This window comes from Dendrobates tinctorius, unplaced genomic scaffold (assembly GCF_039654945.1).
Source record: "Dendrobates tinctorius isolate UK_male_01 unplaced genomic scaffold, ASM3965494v1 ptg000049l, whole genome shotgun sequence".
NCBI lineage: Eukaryota > Metazoa > Chordata > Amphibia > Anura > Dendrobatidae > Dendrobates > Dendrobates tinctorius.
In genome coordinates, this window is record NW_027361717.1 from 25,193,825 (window position 1) to 25,215,164 (window position 21,340).

The 21,340-nt window shown below is 42.2% G+C and overlaps 1 protein-coding gene across 1 annotated transcript in view; it reads left to right on the forward strand.

Moving 5' to 3' along the window:
• The window catches only part of LOC141091152 (saxiphilin-like), a 149,583-nt gene that overhangs the window by 54,906 nt on the left and 73,337 nt on the right, over positions 1–21,340 (forward strand). Inside the window, exons 9-10 of the mRNA XM_073576550.1 lie at positions 9,671–9,726; positions 13,945–14,108. Coding sequence (XP_073432651.1) covers positions 9,671–9,726; positions 13,945–14,108 — 220 coding nt within the window. The remainder of the gene's footprint in view (positions 1–9,670; positions 9,727–13,944; positions 14,109–21,340) is intronic.

Below are 21,340 nucleotides of genomic sequence, written 5' to 3' on the forward strand. Positions count from 1 at the left end.
ACTCAGGGACCCACAAGACAAAAAAGCAGATTCCTATTTGAGACATACATCAGCAGCGGGTGATTGAAGCCCGCAGTAGCCGGAACCTGCACGACGCGTTTCTGGCTGCAGCAGCTGGAGGAACGACTTGCCACCAAAGTTTCAAGAGAAAAAATCCTGGCAGATATGTATCTACTACATGGGGCAGCAGTTTTTCTGATGGACACCTCCGCTGACTCCATGAGATTGACAGTGAGAGCAGCAGGATTATCAAACGCCACGAGACGTGCGTTGTGGCTTAGGGCTGTCCGGTTGATCTACAATCTAAGAGAGAGCGCATTTTTCATCGGCTCCCACCCGTTACTGCACAGCGCTTCTGTATCAGATTGTCTCCTATGACCTATTCACGATTCTCCCGTGATTTCTCTCTTCTAATGGGCTTCAATCTTAAACCTATTATCACCTTGTGACAACCTTAATTTCTAATTAAGAATAGGTGCCACACAATGGTACATCTTAAATAAACAAATTTTTATTGTACAAAAATACACAATCGAAACCGGTTAAAAAGAAGGTGCCAGACAAAATTGACAGAGACCCATAAGTTATGGAAGTACACCACTACAGCGATAAAGGCATAAATGTATGGCATAACATTGGATATAAATTCATTGCATTCCCAGATGGGGAAAGGCACAAAAAGAGCATGAATAATGCAAAATGATGTAGTCCCCTATAACAACTTACAACTACCTCCAGGCATATTACTGAATTTAGTGGGACAATCACGTGTAGCCCCTAAGTGTCCTCCCTATCGGTATCACATGCTTAATGAACAAGCCAGATGTATCTATAGTTGCCATTACTACATACCGCAAGCTGGTGGTGCTTCCTAGGCATCCCTTATGCCCCGACACGCGTTTCGCACTGCTTCATCATGGAGGCGTGTCAGAACAGGGGGCCATCCCATTTAAATACAAAAAGACCACTATCAAAATGTCACACCTGACTAAAAAGCGTCATCACCCTGTGTCTACTCACTGTGCCTGCGTGAAAAAAGGTCCTGTGCCTTCCAAATAAAACCACAAACGGCGCATGCACGGAATCACGTCACCTCCGCCAACCAATGGGAGGAACGATTGGCGGTCACGTGGTCCGGGTAACGCCAGGTCCTATTAGGACACTGGGATACCGAGGAACACTGCTGACCGCTGCAAATTCCTCAAGGCATTGCACGATCCCGGCATGCGCACAGTCTCTCAGCACAAGGAACCACGTGGGCTAATAAAAGGGGCTGTCAAATCAATTAAAGTGCAAATGCAAGATATTAGTGTAAATTAGGATAAGATGGAAAGGCAGCAACTAACATAGTGTATATGGCAAAAGAAGGACTATATTCAGGGCACAAAGTTTAAATAAGTTACCCTAACCTATCATTAGTATTTATTTTTCTTTTTTCAATGAGAAACCATTGCACACTTACAAATAAAATACTAGCATACATTAGCCATTGCTGAGAAAAAATTCCCTTTTCATCAAAAAAGCCTAATGTGTCCATGTAACCACCATTAATAAATCCAAGTGCCTTACAAGGCACAATTCATTACTGCAATCCCACGTAATAATTTGAACAGTATACCCATTACAAATTACACCATAATAACAACATGCACCAATATCGCACTATATTTTTATATATGTAATACACATATGGGGTATCAGGGTACTCAGGACAAACTGGACAACAACTTTTGGGGTCCATTTTCTCCTGGTACCCTTGGGAAAATAAAAAAATTGGGGACTAAATGATCATGTTTGTGGAAAAAATATGATATTTTTATTTTCACGCCCGGGCATTATAAACTTCTGTGAAGCCCTTGGGGGTTCAAAGTGCTCAGCACACATCTAGATAAGTTCCTTAGGAGGTCTAGTTTCCAAAATGGTGCATGTGTGGGGGGTTTCCACTGTTTAGGTACATCAGGGGCTCTCCAAAGGCAACATGACACCCGCAGAGCATTCCATCAAAGTCTGCATTCAAAAACATCACTACTTCCCTTCCGAGCCCCGACATGGGCCCATACAGTAGTTTTCTTCCACATATGGGGTATCAGGGTACTCAGCACAAATTGGACAACAACTTTAGGGGTCCATTTTCTCCTGGTACCCTTGGGAAAATTAAAAAATGGGGACTAAATGATCATGTTTGTGGAAAAAATACTATTTTTTATTTTCACGCCCGGGCGTTATAAACTTCTGTGAAGCACTGGGGGAGTTAAAAGTGCTCACCACACATCTAGATAAGTTCCTTAGAGGGTCTAGTTTCCAAAATGGGGTCACTTGTGGGGGGATTCCACTGTTTAGGTACATCAAGGGCTTTCCAAACGCGACATGGTGTCCGATCTCAATTCCAGCCAAAAAAGTCAAATGGCACTGCTTCCCTTCCAAGCTCTGCCATGCGCCCAAATAGTGGTTTACCCCCACATATGGGGTATCAGCGTACTCAGGACAAATTGTACAATAACTTTTAGGGTCCTGTTACCCTTGGGAAAATAAAAATGGGGGGTGAAAAGATCATTTTTGTGGAAAAAATATGATTTTTTAATTGTACCACTGCACGTTATAAACTTCTGTGAGGCCCTTGTGGGTTGAAAGTTCTCACCACATATCTAGATAAGTTCCTTGGGGGGTCTAGTTTCCAAAATGGGGTCACTTGTGGCGGGTTTCCACTGTTTAGGTACATCAGGGGCTCTCCAAATGTGACATGGCGTCCGATCAGAATTCCAGCCAATTTTGCATTTAAAAAGTCAAACGGCGCTCCTTCCCTTCTGAGTTCTGCCATGGGCCGAAAGAGTGGTTCCCCCCACATATCAGGTATCAGCGTGCTCAGGACAAATTGCACAATAAATTTTCCAGTCCAGTTTCTCCTGTTACCCTTGGTAAAATAAAAAAAATTGAACCTGAAATATTTTTTTTGCGAAAAAAAAGTTAAATGTTCTTTTTTTAAAAAATATTCAAAAAATTCCTGTGAAGCACCTGAAGGGTTAATAAACTTCTTGAATGTGGTTTTGAGCACCTTGAGGGGTGCAGTTTTTAGAATGGTGTCACTTTTGGGTATTTTTTATCATATAGACCCCTCAAAGTGGCTTCAAATGTGATGTGGTCCGTAAAAATAAAATGGTGTTGTAAAAATGAGAAATCGCTGGTCAGATTTTAACCCTTATAACTTCCTAACAAAAAAAAAAATTTGGTTCCAAAATTGTGCTGATGTAAAGTAAACATGTGGGAAATGTTACTTATTAAGTTTTTTGTGTGCTGTATCTCTGTGATTTAAGGGCATAAAAATTCAAAGTTAGAAAATTGCAAAATTTTCAAAATTTTTGCCATTTTTTCGTTTTTTTCACAAATAAACGTAAGTCATATGAATGAAATGTTACCACTAACATGAAGTACAATATGTCACGAGAAAACAATGTCAGAATCACCGGGATCCATGGAAGCGTTCCAGAGTTATTACCTCATAAAGGGACAGTGGTCAGAATTGCAAAAATTGGCCCAGTCATGAACGTGCAAACCACCCTTGGGGGTAAAGGGGTTAATGGGACAATCGTGCGCACGATGTGGGGGTAGTTCCTGACTCCCCCTCTCCGAAAAGACATCCTCAAAGCCCTTCAGAAATCCTAGCAAGATTTCAGCAGAGACTGCAGAGAGGGAAACATTCAGACAGTTCTCCTGACAGTAATCTCCCCATTCAATGATTTCCCTGGCTTGTCAATCCACTACAGGATTATGTCTGACCAGCCAGGGTAGGCCCAACACAATAGGAGTGGGGAGCCCCTCTAAAACATAGCATGGAATTATTTCAGAATGAGTCGGCCCCACCCTCAGTTTTATATTATGAACAATTTGTGCGAGAGTCTTCTGTGCAAGTGGAGCTGAATCAACGGTGAAAATGGAAATAGGCTTAGCTAATGTACAGCAAGCAAGACCATGAGTTCTCACAAACTCGGCGTCCACCATATTGACTCCAGCTCCACTGTCAACAAACACCGAAATGTTCTCGGCCTTGCTCTCAAGCACCACCTCTGCTGACAGGACAAATCGGGAACTGCAAGCAAAAGAAAAATGCATGGCCTGCTTATCTAACTCCAGACCACCAAGGGTTAACAGAGTACCCTTTTGCCTTGGTACCAAAGGGCAGGCTCCAATATAATGGCCCCTTTTCCCGCAGAAAAAACAAACACCTTTTTCTTGCGACTATCAGCGGAGAAGTACGGGGTTGCGGCCCCTCCTAACTGCATGGGTTCTACCTCCTCCCCCAACACAGGTTCACTGCCAGGCTGATCCCCGGACAGAGGGAAATGACTCTCACCAGAGGGACCTGGGGAAAGTGGCCTTACCCACCGATCCCGAAGGGGTCTATCCACACGTATAGCAAGTGAAATAGCCGCCTCCAATGACACAGGAGCCTCATACATAGCCAGAACATCTTTTAGTTTTTCAGAAAGACCCTCACAAAATTGGCTCTTAAGAGCCGCATAGTTCCATTTTGTGTCAGTTGCCCACCTACGGAATTCAGAGCTATATGACTCTACTGACCGGTTTCCCTGCAGGAGGCGGCAAAGTCTAGACTCCGCCAGGGTCACTCGGTCAGGGTCATCATAAATGAGGGCCAGGGCCCCAAAAAATCCTTCCACAGACTGGAGACACACAGAGTCCTGTGGTAAGGAAAAAGCCCAGTATTGTCGATCTCCCTGCAATAAAGAAATCACAATCCCTACTTTTTGCTCCTCACTGCCAGATGAGTAGGAACGAAGTTTGAAATACAATTTGCAGGCCTCTTTAAACACAAAAAACTTGTCCCTGCCTCCTGAAAATCTGTCAGGGAGAGCAATCTTAGGTTTAGGCCGACCCGGCCCAGCAGCAGAGGCCCCAACACTGGCGACCTGCAGCTGCTGCTGCTGCAGAACCTCCCGACGGAGATCAGTCACTTACAGAGACAGACAGCGAAGTCGCTCAGCCAACTCAGTGACTGCATCCATCTCCAAAGGGAGAGAGAGAGGGGAAAAAAACCCAACAAAAAAAAACACAAAACTAACAAAACACATGCACAAATGAACCAAGTGTCAATTTTGTTTTTTTGTTGTTTTTTTTCTCTAAACGGTGTGGCGGGTAATAATGTCACGCCCGGTGAGGGAAAACCAAGTGTAACATAGAGGGAAGTGGGGATGGGTGCCCAGACACTAAGGAAGGGATTTGGAGACCCCTAGGCTAGATCTAATCTCTTCCTAGAACTCCTACCGAGTCCCTATATTGGTTCCTCACCAATTGCCGAACTGGAACCTGAGACCCTGAGTCTCCCTGGGGCCTAGTTCTGAATAGGGAACAGGAGGGAGATCGCACTAGCCAATCTCCGCTAAACTAAAGACGGTAAGGTGAGACAAACAGGGGAACACTTAGCTGAATCGCCAGATACGGTTACCAGAAGAGGGATTCCAGACACCAACCTGGAGCACTCTGAGGAGGTCCAACACTCTAGCAAGCAGAAGTGGAAATGAAACTATTACCCGCACTGGGTCACAGCTGAGCCACTAACTAAATAGATCCAGACTTCTCAGGGCAGGAGGAGGTCGACACTGGGTCCTAGAGGCAGATGGTTCAGGGAGCAGTCTGTATGGACAGGCACTCAGACCTGAGGCCTGACGCCGGATGATAGCCTGTCACCTCCGAAGCGCTCATGACACAGTCCCAATAGTTCCGGTCCCAAAGTGTATCGGGAACTGCTGACTCTGTTCTGGCTCATCTTCTTACAGATGCACCTCTAGGTCAGAAAGCATTTAACAAGCTACTGGAGGAGAGCCGATGGTCGATCTGAATATATTCATGACGAGCCAGGATCTAAGCTGCAAGGACGATTTGGTGCTGATGTCGCTTAGTTGAAAAGGAAGATCAAAGTCTGTGGAAGATCAAAATCTGTTGAGATATCAAAACATTTGAAACTTGGAATATGCAAACCATGAACCAAGACAAATTCAACATTGTCAAAGCCGAAATGGCCAAAACAGGACTCGACTTAAACGGAATTAGCGAGCTAAGATGGAATCAATCTAAACATTTCTAGTCAAACGAACATTGGTTCTACTATTCTGGCAATGATAACCAAACAAGAAATGGTGTTGCTTTTATTCTCTACAAAAGATTGGCCGCCACTGTCCCGAAGTACAATACAGTCATTGATATAGTCATCTTGATATGACTACAAGGAGTGCCAATCTATTTCACAATTATACATGTCTACTCACCAACAATAGATGTTGAAGTTGAATTATTCTGTGATAAAGTTCTAGAAGAAATCAATGCAAAAACAAAACTTACTCATTATCATAGGAGACTCTAATGCTAAATTGGGCAAACATGGAACCATTTTTGGAAACTTTGAATTTGCTGAATGAAGCAAGGCTATAATGAAGAGTCATTGACTTTTTTATGACAAATCAACTGTCCATCATGAACGCCTTCTTCCAAAATCACAAACGGAGAATTTACACATTGACATTACCGAATGGGGCCTATAAGAATCAGATTCACCAAAGAAGGATGTAATTGATCATTACTATTAAAATTAGGCCAGGAGCTGACTGTGGTACTGATAATTGACATCAGAGATTAGCGTTAAGCTGCACAAATGGACTAGACAACAGGTCATTTTCCAACTTTCATTTGAGCAACATAACTGAAGTTTTTGGAATGGTCGGCACAACCGATTTTCATCGCTGGACATGGATGAAAGAAAGCCTGAGTCATAATGGACACATATAAAGGCTATCATTAATGAGATAAGAATCTAGTAAGACAATAAACAAGAGGCAGAAGAGACCCCCCTCATCCATGGTTAACAGAAGAGACCCTAAATGATCATCGAAGAAAGACTGCTAAAAGCAAAAGTTAACAAGCAGGATATAGACAACATCAGTAAAAGACTAAATACAGCCATTCAAGCAGAGAAAGAACTTTATTACCAAAAGATATTTACAGAGATAAAAAGCGAACATATGAGGGGTAACACCAGGAAGGCATACCTAAAAATCAAAGAGATACAATGAAAGTTTCAACCATGAGTGGGCATGTTGAAAGATTCCAACAGGAGCAAATTAACTGAGAAAGGACAGATCAAAGAAAGATAGAAAGGGTACACCTCTACAAGAAGTACTCAGTGATACAAGAAGAAAAAGACAGGAAATGATAGATTCGAACATCCTGAAAGAAGAAGTTGTTGCTTTGATAAAGCTTCTGTCAAGCAAAAAAGTGCCTGGATGTGATAATATTCCAATAGAACTAATAAAGTCTTCTGATGCTACAGTTGATGTCATCACATGTCTGTGTCAGCAGATGTGGACAACTGGTAAATGCCCCAAGTACTGGACAAAATCGTTGTTTAATCCTATCCGGAGGAAGGGAGATTCTACTGACTGTGGCAACTATCGGACTATTGCGCTCTTGCCTCATGCCAGCAAAATACTACTGAATAACCTACAAAGACGTTACAGCCTTACTTTAACAAAGAGCTGGCAGAAGAACAAGCAGGATTCATAAAAGGCAGAGAAACAAGAGATGTAATTGCTAATATTAGATGGATAATGGAAATTTTTGCTTCATTGACTACAGAAAAGCCTCTTAGACTGTGTTGATCACCAGAAGCTATATAATAGCATTAATGATATAAGGCTATGTGTGTGTCGTGCCATCTGATTAGCTTCAGGAATCTTTAAATTGAGAAAGAAGCAACAGTCCAAACGGAACATGGTACATGGCATGGTTCAAAGTAGAGAGAGGCGTCAGACAAAGCTGCACCATTTCTCAATTTATATACAGAAGGTATTGTCAGGAAGGCTGAACTTACAGAAAAAGAAGGAATCAAAATTGCTAGACAAATCACCAACATTCTTAAATACGCAGTCGATACAACACTGATAACAACAAATGTAGAATGAAGGAATTATTGTATTAAGGAGTGTTAAAACATGGGAGTGCAACTCAATACAAAGAAGAAAAGAAAAAAAAACATCAAAGAGTTGTAAATCCAGATAGGGGTAAGGTGTCTTAAGAGGCAGTATCAGCCATAGCAATGCTTCGTCAGACATTTGTGAAACGTGTGTCGGGTGTTTAGTGGGTAGGGTATTTTTACTAGTTATTGTACTTTGTATCTGATATTCTCTGCTATGTTTATCTGTAGGATGTACTGTATATAACTCCTCTATAGCCATTTGTATATGGTCATAGTGATTGGGTCACTATATGTTAGAATTATTAATATATACTATGTACTTTATTTAATATTATATATATGTCACATTGCAATGGAGAATTTTTATATTACTGGGGTTCCTACAGTGGCTCATCCACCAGTTTGCCCTTGTGTCTGCGCTTTGAGATTTTAACGATGTATTTTTTATATTCTGTATTCAATAAAGTTCATAACTTTTTAATCAATTAATGTTATTATTTTAGTCTTGGCACTTATTTTGTTTTTGTTTTTTCAATACAAAGAAGACAAAGAAATTGACTACTGACGGGTATGAACGGGACTCGTGTGAGATGGACGACGACAAACTGAAAGTTGTAAAAGACTTCAACCTACTCAGATCAATAATCAGCCAAAATGCAGCGATGATATTGGATGTTAATAGGAGAATAGCTATGGGAAAATCAACAATGAAGTCACTGGACAAGGTCTTCAAATCAAGGAACATTTCACTGGTGATGAAGACACTGCTAGTTCATAGTCTTGTCAACTCTGTAGTAACATATGAGTGTGAAACCTGGACAATAAAGAAACAAGACAGAAGAATAAATGACTATGAAATGTGGTGCTGAAGATTTATGATAGCGAGTGTCATGTCGGGAACTAATCAAGCCAGACCTGACACTGAAAGCCAGAATCACCAAGCTACGACTTTCCTATCTTGGATAAATCATGCGCAGAGAACAAATCACTGGAGAAGGGCATTAAGGTATAGAAGGAACATGGCAAAGAGGAAGACCAGCAATCTGATGGCTTGATACAATCAAAATAACGGCGTAGAAGACCCTGGTGAACTTATCTAGGTTTGCACAAGATTGATCTTCCTACAGATCCTTCATTCATCGAGAGACCATAGTTCGAGAATGAGCCATAGGCCATTAAATAAATAATTATTGAAATAAAAAAAACCAACAACTCTTGCCTGTGTCTCCTTTTCTCACTTCCACAGCACTGTGGTCACTCAATTAATACATTATACATAATTACTACAAACTTAGTGTATCTTAAAATAAATTATCTTTTTAGCAAATATCTCCCCAGTGGGACAATCTATAGGTATCAACCATCTATCACATTAGATGGCTGTCTGACGAACAGTGTTTCTCAGCCGATAGTCGCATATTCTGATAGTTCCCCGACTGAATGATCGTTTCTGTGTTCTCTATAAATCTGCTGGCTGACACCTTGGCAGCTCCACTCACATTAGTCGGCTGAACCTGTTGATATCGGTGGTTTTGGCAGGTATTAGGCTAATGTGTATGGGGGCCTTTATGGTGAATCTAGTTCTGGCAGGCAATAAGTCATATATTTATTATGGCTAAATGTTTTTTTTGTAGCAGGAGAGTATACAATAAAGACTTATGAATACATGCTTTTTTTCCCTTTGGTCAGGTGTTTGAGGGATGGTAAAGGAGATGTGGCTTTTGTAGAAGACACGGCATTAACAGGTAATGTTGTCATTTAGGTGTCATTTTTATTGTTGTACTAGGACCTATGCCGCCATATCACTAGGGCCCGGCAGAGTGACAAGAGCAACCCTACAGTATTCTAGCACAACATCTCCACTGCATTTCACTTTTATAATGTCTGACTGCTATTGAACAGTGTGCAGGTATAAACCAACAGCAGGTTGTCGCCTATTCTTAGCGTATAAATACAAACTGTGTGTGTGCAGGTAGACCAAGACTGAATGGTCAAAGAACTTCCTTCTTTACAAATCACAATTTTAATAAAGGAAGTTCATTTAAAATGTAATTTTTAGTGAATACTCTTAAAAATGACCACTGATTGCCATACTAGCAAGTTTACTCACAGGAAACAAGAATAATACGTATGCTCCAAACAAAGGCAGCAAACGTACGCTCAATGTATATTATTATTTACAATAGCGCCAAATAAATAATCAATGATAAAAGGATCTTATCAAGGCAGATAGGATCGTGTGGATCGCCACTGGCAATGTCATTGTTACTCATGCTTTCTTCTTATTCAGCCATCATCTGTCGCTAACAGCCGCGAGTGGAGTGGAGCTCATTCCATGCTCTCGTCGGCCCACTTGTGACAATATCATACTGCACCGAATGCTTGCCACGACAGTTAGGGGTCTGCTGAAGACCCACATGCCATGAATTATGGTACCCCTGTGACAATCAGCCTGTAGCTGGCGTTCATAGAGGACCATGATTTCCGTTAAACATGGCAGAGCTGTAGCACTGAAATCGGATGATCGTTAAGTCCCTAAGGGGACTAACAAATACAATAAAAAGTTTAAAAAATGTTTTTAAAAATATGAAATAAAAATAATATAAAAGTTTGAATCACACCCCCTTTAGTCCCATTAAAAATAAAGCAATTAAAAAAAAAAAATCAAAACATATTTCGCATCGTTTCACTTGTAAAAGTCCGATCTATCAAAGCGTAAAATAAATTAATGCGATAGATAAATGTTATAAGTAGAAGAAGAAACCGAAACTCCAGAATTTCTGTTTTTCAGCTGTTGCAACATTGCAGTAAAATGCAATAAGAGGCAATCAATACATCGTATCTATTCAAAATGGTATCAGTAAAAACATCAGCTCAAGTCACAAGAAATAAGCCGTCACTCAGATCTATATTCCAAAAATTAAAAATGTTATGGGTCTTGGAAAATAGAGACACAAGCAATTTTTTTTTTCGTTAGCAAATTTCTGAAATTTCTGATTTTTTCTCCACAACGCAAATAAAAAAAACTAGACATGTTTAGTATCTGCGTAATTGTACTGACCCATATTGCCAGGTCAGTTTTACTATATAGTGAACGTGGTAAATAAAAAGCAAAAAAACAATAGTGGATTTGCACTTTTTTTGGCAATTTTGACGCACTAGGAATTTTTTCTCAGTTTCCACTGCGTCACGTGATGAAATGAATGGTGTCATTGAAAGTACGTTTTGTTCCACAAAAGAAGCCATCGTATCGATATGTGGACAGATAAATAAAAAAGTTACGGCTCCTGGAAGAAGGGGAGGAAAAAAGGAAAACGAGAAAACAGAGATTTGCTCCTGCTTAAAGAGACTAAAAATGATAACCTTTTACGCATCGATTGCTCTTGTCTCCTTGTCTCCTCACCCTTTTACTCTCAATTTTTCTATTCTACTCCTCAAGGCTAAGGAGGGTGGGAAAATACTAAGGAATAAGTTCAATAACAAGGGAAAGTTGTTACAGAATTCTTACATTGTGAGGGATATATACATTTATATACATTTGCTAAAACATATATGTCAGGTGACAGGTGCGCTTAAAGGGAAACTGTCACCAGGTACTTGCTACCTATTTTTAGAACAGAAAATCAAACAAGGAAAGAGCACAGCTCATGCAAAAGTACAACATATATTAAAGATACAACATAGCATACAAAGACATATGGTAACTACAAGGATGACAGTGGTACAGACAACCAAGAGGAGCCACGGTTGAAAAAAGTAGGCAAACCAGTCAGGACAAATCTATAATTTATAGGTAAAGTCCACTTAGGAAAGGGCAAGTGCACTGTGCTGACATAAAGATCCTATGCAAAAAGTAGGGATATAGTGTTATCCATATAAACCAGCACTTGAATTGTTATAAAGGACCTGAAAAGGTAAAACATCACAAAAGTAGATAAGCAGAACAGTTCTGCAAAGTAAAGTATAAGTGCCCAAAGGGTTTACCTTGAGGGACGGTGGCTCCTCCCACCCCAACGCGCGTTTCGGCGCAGTGCCCTCTTCTGGGGGGGTTAGGTGTCTCTGAAAAATTGCACTATATATATGGGAAGGTAGCCAATCACAACGAGGACAGGAAAACTGCAGCTCATATATGGCGCATGCGCTATTGGCGATACTCTGAAGTTGTCAACCCAGAGGTCATCAGATGGACAGGAGTGAGTCACTGAAGGCACGCCTCCATGAGAAGAGCGATGACGCGATTATGTCCAGAGCCAGAAAAAAAAAGATGCCATCGGCATTGTAAAAAACGGGAAGCCAATGCGCAGGGAGCGTCACTCAAAGAACGCCCCCACAAGTCACATGAGCGAGGCAATAACGTGAGCTATGCAATAGCCAAGAAAGCCTGTACTAGCAGCATTATAAGTAATAAATCAGTGTGGTTAACACACAGAGTGAAGAGCATTATAAGAAAGCAGTGCGATTAACGCACAAAGTGCAAAGCAAGTGAAGGGCGAGGTGAAAGTCAGTAGAGAAGTCAGTAGATGACAAAAACTAACAAAAATGCCCTGAATATGAAAGTGCACAATAATAAAGTGAAAATATTATATTATGAATAAATACATTTATATTCATATAATATGCAATATTATATTACAGAAAAGTGCAGATGACCAATAATTGAAAATGCATAATGCATATGGAAAAATTGCACAGTGAGAATGTGACATAAAATATATATATAATATATAAGTCCATCCGCCATGAATAGATGAAGCCAAAATGTCTTCAAAAAGACACATATAACGTCAAATCCACGACAAATCCATCCTCGAAAATGGAGCTTGAGACAAAAGAGAGAGCCACCTAAATAAGAATAAAAAAAACATAAAATCTGCAAGAATAAAAAGAAAGAAAAATTGCAAAAAGGATAAAAACAGTGCAAGAGAGACACCAATAAAAAAAACATGATAAGGGTGATTATAAAAAAGGGGCAAAACTCAAATTTTCATTTTAGCCACAGGGTTGCAGGGTTGCTATTATACTCCTCAAGGCTACGAAAGGTGGGAAAAATAATAAGGAATAAGTTCAATAACAAGGGAAAGTTGTTACAGAATTCTTACATTGTGAGGGATATATACATTTATATACATTTGCTAAAACATATATGTCAGGTGACAGGTGCGCTTAAAGGGAAACTGTTACCAGGTATTTGCTACCTAATTTTAGAAAAGCATAACAGTGGCAGAAGCCCGAATTACAGTGATATGTCACTTACCGGACTGCTTGCTGTAGTATTAATAAAATCACTATTTTATCAGGAGGAGATTTGCACTAGAGGACTAAAAAGCCTGCTGCCAAGTAGTCAAGCATGTTGATGAGCTCTGTATAACCCTGCCCCCAGCACTGATTGGTAGCTTTCTGTGTACAATGTGCATAGGCAGAAATCTGCCAATCAGAGGTGTGGGCAGGGTTATCCAGAACTCGGCATTCAGAGAACTGCTAGATCTGCAGCAGGTGAAACAGTGATTTTATCAAAAGTACAGCAAGCAGCTCAGTAAGTGACACATCTCTGGAATCAGGGTCTCCGCCCCTACATTATGGTGCTCTGAGATGTGGTAGCAAAAACCTGGTGACAGATTCATATTAATGTCTCTTCTCCAGATCTCAGATTAAAAACTGATTCATAGATAAGTTCGGATGTGTTTAGGTTTTTTCTTTCTTCATATAAAGTACCATTATTTTGATAATTATCTCACATTGTTTTAGCAAAATATAATCAGAACCTCACAGTTAGTACTAAGGTTATTTCTAGTTAACGAACATTTAATCCTAAAAATCTCTCATATCATTTAGCGCATACATGGCGTCTCCAAAATCTATAAACCTGATACACTTTTACATTTATTTCACCATACATCAGATTTCAGTGACAGATTTAATATACTGTATATCTTCCCATATAAATTCCATGTGTTGTTCTTCAGGACAATACTCGGACAATTTTGAGCTGCTGTGTCCAGACAATACTAGAAGACCACTAAGCCAATACAAAATCTGTAACTTTGGAAGAATCCCCAGACATTCTGTGGTGACCAGGAGCACCGGAGACAAGATGCAGGATATCACCGAGTATCTTCTTCAGGCTCAGGTAACATTATAAGCATCATCTGAAATTATTAGTATAGTCATATAAGGCGAGTGTGACTAACGGGTAGGCTGGTGGTGCATTCGCATATACACTTCTCTTCTAGAGTTCATTTAGAAAATCTTCAGCTTTTCAATCAGGAATTCATTTGAAATAAACTGAAGCTAATTTATTTCCAGTGATGGTATAAAAAATTTCAAATGCAAGTGAAAAGGTTTTAGAAACTCAGTTTACATGTATAGGATGTAGAGTGTCATCATATAAAGGTAGAGAAGTCTTTTAGACATCCTTTCAGATTATTTCTCATGTTTGTTGTCTGACCTGCTGCTTTATTGTGCCTGATTTTATGTGAGCTGCAGTTTTCGTGGACATTTCAGAATGACAGGGTTAACTGTTAGTGACTGTGTAGGAGGGTGGACTGACAGATGGACCTGTCTGATTAAGAAGGAACATGTAAAATATGTTGTGTACACTGTTTGATGAGAATTCGTATACATGTCTAAGGAAACAGCTAGAATTAGTAAAAGACAATGTAGTACCTGGTTTTGGCCACTAGATGGAGACAAAGGATAGTGAGTAAAGGAACCTAACAGGAGCTGAAGCTAGGATATGCAGTCATGGTGGGCGGAGTTATGGGACTAAGGAGGGGAATTCCCAAGAAATGGGATAAGAGGAAAGAGTCCCAGGGTCAGGAAGAACATTCTGGAGGAGAGAAAGGAGAGAAGAGCTCAGGAGAAGACTGAGGAAGGAAGAGCTCAGGAAGAGAGAGGCAGAGGAGAGAGAGACAGATAGCCGGGGGGTGACCCTGACAGGACAGCTGCTGACTGAAGGAAGCCTAGGATACCGGACGGCTGAACACAGAAGGGGCAGTAAGTGTCACAGCGGGCAGACTCGACTGGGGGAAGCGCTGTGGCCGTGGGCCTACTGGCAACCATGGTGAAAGAACCCAGAGGGTCATCGCTGACAGGAGTAGGAGGAGGTGACAGGTACCCGGGCCAAAGCGCAGAAACTGTCATTTTGCTGTGGATGTCAAGGAAGACACCCAATAAAGTGGACCCGATTGAACGAGTTTCTGCATCTGTCTTCAGTCTCTTGCAACCGAAAGGGAAAACCCTCCAGTCGGCACACGTACTACAACAGCCCAGGTGGGGAGGCGTTAATTGGGCATTTTAGGAACTAAGTTCTTGTTTCCAAATGCTGTTAAGACAAGTAAGAGAAGTAACCTCAACATTGAAGACCAGCACAGCTCTGGGTTTTGTGTAGAAGAGAGAGAGATCATTCTGGAGTGCTAACATAGTAACATAGTTTTGAAGGCTGAAGGAAGACCTTATGTCCATCTAGTTCAGCCTATTTTTAGTGCAGCTGTTCTGCATTGTTGATCCTGGGGAAGGCAAAAAACCCACAGAGTAGAAGCCAATTTTTTCCATATGTACAAAAATTCCTTCCCCTAAGCTGGGTCAACCATCTACCTATAATATTATGTTATTCGTAACCTTCTATACTGTTACTCACAAGAAAAGCATCCATTCCTTTCTTAAATTCATTCAGTGAGTTGGCCATCACCACTTCCTCAGGAAGAGAATTCCAGAGCCTCACTGCTCTTACCGTGAAGAACCCTCTTCTATGCTGGTGCAGAAATTGTCTTTCCTCCAAACGAAGAGAATGCCCCCTTGTTCTTGTCACAGTCCTTGGTACAAACAGTTCATTGGAGAGATCTCTGTATTGCCCTCTGATATACTTGTACATATATATTAGGTCTCCCCTAAGTCTTCTCTTTTCTAGAGTAAATAGACCTAATTTTGATAACCTTTCTGGGTATTGTAGTGAACCAACTCCATTTATCATTTTAGTAGCCCGCCTTTGAACCCTTTCAAGTTCAGTAATGTCTTTCTTGAGCACCGGCGTCCAAAATTGCACACAATACTCCAAGTGTGGTCTGACGAGTGATTTGTACAGAGGGAGAATTATGTTTTCATAACTGGTAGCAAGAGTCCTGAAAACAACCAACCAAAGAGTGGCAAAAGTTCTTACATACAGTAGGCAAATAGAGTGTCTATAGTTACTGCAGAAGTGAACATCAGCCAGACAGAAAGCAAGTTCTATCAACCCAGAATGCTACAAGAAAGTGGCAGAAGCATTATCCTAGAAGTGCGAACAGCTTAGTGGGAAGCTGAGAGAAGCCCGAATATACAGGTGCGTCTCACAAAATTAGAATATTATCAAAAAGTTCATTTATTTCAGTTCTTCAATACAAATAGTGAAACTCATATATTATATAGAGTCATTACAAACAGAGTGATTTTATCAAGTGTTTATTTCTGTTAATGTTGATGATTGTGGCTTACAGCCAATGAAAACCCAAAAGTCATTATCTCAGTAAATTAGAATACTTTATAACACCAGCTTGAAAAATTATTTTAAAACCCGAAATGTTGGGCTACTGAAATGTATGTACAGTAAGGCTGGTTTCACATTTCCATTCAGGAGGGCTGCGGATGGCTGCCTACTTCCATGTCCACTATGCGTGCATAGTCACCTGTGGATCACCCTCAGAGACTGACATGTGGCGCGTCTTTTAAGATCGCAGCATGTCAATTTCTAATGTCTCTGCAACAGAAATTACATCAATAGAAATGTTCTAGTTCAGTGAATACATACGGATTTACCTGTGTTCAATAGACGGCAGCGCTTTGGACGCGGCGAACATGCGTTGCGTCCGTAGAGCTTCTAGTTCAGGATCGTGGGCATCCGTCCTTACAAGTCCTAAGACTGCTGTAGGTTAGACAAGGTAGCCTGTATACATGCAGTGGTGAAATACCAATGCTAAATTAGTGTGTAAGATTTAGAGAATAAATTATAATTCTTGCCTCATGGGAGGATTTGGAAAAGTACCTGCTGGAGCCGTTGTGCAGAAAGTAGTAAAAATTGATTGTTCTAAGATGGATTCATGTGACTGAGATTGTACTGGGGAAGAAGTGTAAACTATTGCCATGTACAAACATCTGTATGGAAACTATCAAATCCAAGTGTGAAAATCAATCTAATGTCAGTTATCTGTTATACTAGATGTCACATTGGGAGGGCAGTGACCTCATGATGGGGGCAGCTCTGTGGCGATGGGGGTGGCGGCTGTCTCTCCCCCACCGTGCTCTCCGGGCAGTCACAGCCGGCAGGAAAGACGGTGGTTTCGCCCTGTGCTGGAGATGGGGTGCGGCGCCACCAGAGGGCACCCGCACCCCATCTCCAGCACAGGCCGCGAGCCACGGTCTTTCCTGCCAGCTGTGACTGCACGGAGGTGGGTGGGCAGGCAGCAGCGGGATCCGGCGTATGTAGTCAGGCGGCGGTTGGTCCTAGCGGGGGTCCAGCGACTGGTCCTGCTGGCGATCTGGCGGGGGTCCGGCGGTGGGTCCTGGTGGGGGTCTGGCGGTGGGTCCAGTGGCGGCGGTGGAGGGGTCCGGCGTAGGTGTCCCGCTGGTGGTTCTGCACAAGGGCCTGGTACCACCGTCACTTGGGTATTCCAATATGGCAGTCGGTGTACTTCCGGTGCGGCGCGGAGGATTGTGGGATTCGAGGAAGTCCGGACGGAAGTGGATGATGGACAATTTTAGGTAAGTAGATAATAGATTCTTCCAAGTTCATCTACCTCAGTAAAAGAAGTTCTGTTGATAACTATAATGACCTCTCCTCTCCTGCTTTTTAGTCCATTGCTTCCACTACACTACATCACAGACCATTGCCATCGACCCTAAATCGTGAAATACCATTTGTGTGAGCAAGAATTTGTCAGCACATCATGTTTCACTTGTGTTAATGGTTTCCACATCACACTCCGTGTCTCCACCTTCGGCCTCTCCTCCTGTGATCTATTACCTCCCAGTAATTTTCTTATCTATCTGCTGATGCGCACTTCCCCACATAGTTTGGGTTTTCTTCACAGGGTATACCCTTTTCTTGGCCAGACTTTTAGTCGGCTGGGCATTTCTTCACGCTCTATTGTGCCCTCCACTCCCAAGATCAGCTGCTCTTCTTTCCATAGTGCAACACCATCTTCACTGTTCCAGGAGTCTTCCCAAAAAAATGTTCCTGCAGGGCAAACCGATCATGCCGACTATGGCAATTTAGGTGTAAGGGACCTGGCAAAGCTTTCTAGCTCTGTTTTTACTTTCTTTATCCTCAACTGTAATGGGCGCCTTGTGTTCCTTCCGGGTTGGAATAGGACTTCTCTAAATTTCCAGAATCGGTTTACACATTGCCTTTCTATTGCCCACTCCTTTTAGCTGCTTGGAGGAATTACGCCTCCCCCAGCTCTGTCTATTTCTATGGCTGGTACTCACTGATAGTGAAAGAAACCTTCTGGGTACTCCTCTAATCTCTGCACTCCAGCCATATAGGAAATCAGTTGTAGAATACTTTAGTCTGGAACTTTCTATCCCTTTAACAAAAATCTCTGTCGCTGAACACTCTTCCCAACTTATGGCCTTTTCCCTCTTAACAAACAATGCTTCTTATTTCTTCAATATCTATTCATCAACTGCTTAACAAACAGGAATTAGCTTCCTACAGTAGGTATGGGAAGTATTCGGACCCCTTTAAATTTTTCACTCTTTGTTTCATTGCAGCCATTAGGTACATTTAAAAAAGTTCATTTTTTTTTTCTCATTAATGTACACTCTGCACCCCATCTTGACTGAAAAAAAGCAGAAATGTAGAAATTTTTGCAAATTTATTAAAAAAGAAAAACTGAAATATTCCATGGTTATAAGTATTCAGACCCTTTGCTCAGTATTGAGTGGCATCACCCTTTTGAGCTAGTACAGCCATGAGTCTTCTTGGGAATGATGCAAGTTTTTCACACCTGGATTTGGGGATTCTCTGCCATTCTTCCTTGCAGATCCTCTCCAATTCCGTCAGGTTGGATGGTGAATGTTGGTGGACAGCCATTTTCAGGTCTCTCCAGAAATGCTCAATTGGGTTTAGGTCACGACTCTGGCTGGGCCACTCAAGAATGGTCACAGAGTTGTTCTGAAGCCACTCCTTTGTTATTTTAGCTGTGTGCTTAGGGTCATTGTCTTGTTGGAAGTTGAACCTTTGGCCAAGGTCCAGAGCACTCTGGAAGGTTTTCACCCAGGATATCTCTGTACTTGGCCGCACTCATGTTTCCTTCAATGGCAACCAGTCGTCCTGTCCCTGCAGCTGAATAACACCCCCATAGCATGATGCTGTAACCACTATGCTTCACTGTTGGGATTGTTTTGAGCAGGTGATGGTTTTCTCCATACATACTGCGCCTTAGAATTATCTCCAAAAAGTTCTATCTTCGTCTCATCAGACCAGAGAATCTTATTTCTCATAGTCTGGGAGTCCTTCAAGTGTTTTTTAGCAAACTCTATGCGGACTTTCATATATCTGGCACTGAGGCTTCCGTCAGGCCACTCTGCCATAAAGGCCCAACTATTGGAGGGCTGCAGTGATCATAGAATCATAGAATCGTAGAGATGGAAGGGACCTCCTGGGCCATCTGGTCCAACCCCCTGCTCAAAGCAGGATTCGCTAAATCATCCCAATCAGATGTCTGTCCAGCCTCTGTTTGAAGACTTCCATTGAAGTAGAACTCACCACTTCTTGTGGCAGCCTGTTCCACTCATTGACCACTCTAACTGTCAAAAAGTTTTTTCTAATATCTAATCTGTGTCTCCTCCCACTCAGTTTCATCCCATTGCTTCTAGTCTGTCCTTGTGCAAATGAGATAGTTGACTTTGTGGAACTTTCTCCCATCTCCCTTCCGCATCTGTGGAGCTCAACCACAGTGATCTTGGGGTTCTTCCTTACCTCTCTCACCAGGGCTCTTCTCCCACAATTGCTCAGTTTGGCTGGACGGCCTGGTCTAGGAAGACTTCTGGTGGTCCCAAACTTCTTCCATTTAAGGATTATGGAAGCCACTATGCTCTTAGGAACCTTGAGTACTACAGAAATTCTTTTGTAACCTTGGCCAGATATGTGCCTTGCCACAATTCTGTCTCTGAGCTCCATGGCAAGTTCCTTTGACCTCATGATTCTCATTTGGTCTGACATGCACTGTGAGGTCTCATATATAGGTGTGTGCCTTTACAAATCAAGTCCTATCAGTTTAACCCCTTAATGACAGCCAATACGTCTTTTTACTGACCTGAGATATAAGAGAATAGCATCGCCATACAGGTGACAATCCATCAGCTGATAGCTGTACACTATAGCTGACAACTTGCTGTATCACAAATGATCAGTGTTGGCACCATTCAGATCTGTTTAACCGCTGCTGTCAAAAGTGACTACATCAAATAAATGGTTAATAGATTGTGGGGGCTTGCACTTTAATCTAATTGACACACCGAGATCATGATTGTGTGGTCCTGATGTTTGCCATAGCAGTTCATGGCCAAATAGCGGCCTTAAGGGGGTTTTACACATAGCGATATCACTAGCAATATCGCTAAAGCATCACCGATTTGGTGACGCAGCAGTGATATTGCTATGTGTGATACTTACCTCCGACCGGCTCCCCCGCTGTCTGTTGCTGATCGCGCGAGATCGCGCAGCTCCATTTCTCGTCGGGCGCTTCCTGCTGGCACCGACGAGCGACGTGTGGACGGAAGGACGTCAGGATTGCCTCATCTGAAAGGTAAGTAACGACCGCCTGTGTGGCAGCTCACTAGCGACCATTTATGACCGGGTCGTATCGTTGTCGGGATCACTGGTGCATCACTAAATGTAAAGGGACCTTTAGAGTCTGCTGGCTCTAGCAGTCAGTTCAGAAGTTAGGGTACCGTTACACTAAGCGATGCATCAGCGATCCCGACAACGATATGGATCGCTGGTGCATCGCTAAGTGGTCGCTAGTGAGCTGCCACGCAGGCAGATCTCACCAGCGACATAGCAGGGGTCGGGGGTCGCTACTTACCTGTCAGACGCGGCGATCCTGACGTCCTCCCGCCCGCATCCATGCGTCGCTCGCCGGCGCCACAGGAAGCCCAGCAGGAAGCGCCCGACGAGAAATGGTCCAGGACATTCTCGTGCGACCAGTGATGAGAAGCAGGGGAGCTGGTCGGAGGTAAGTATCAGACATAGCAATATCGCTGCTACGTCACGAAATCGGTGACGTTACAGCGATATTGCTAGCGATATCGCTATGTGTAACGGGGGCTTTAGTGACATTTAGGTGGTAAACAAACACTTTTTCATTCCGGCTATACCACTTT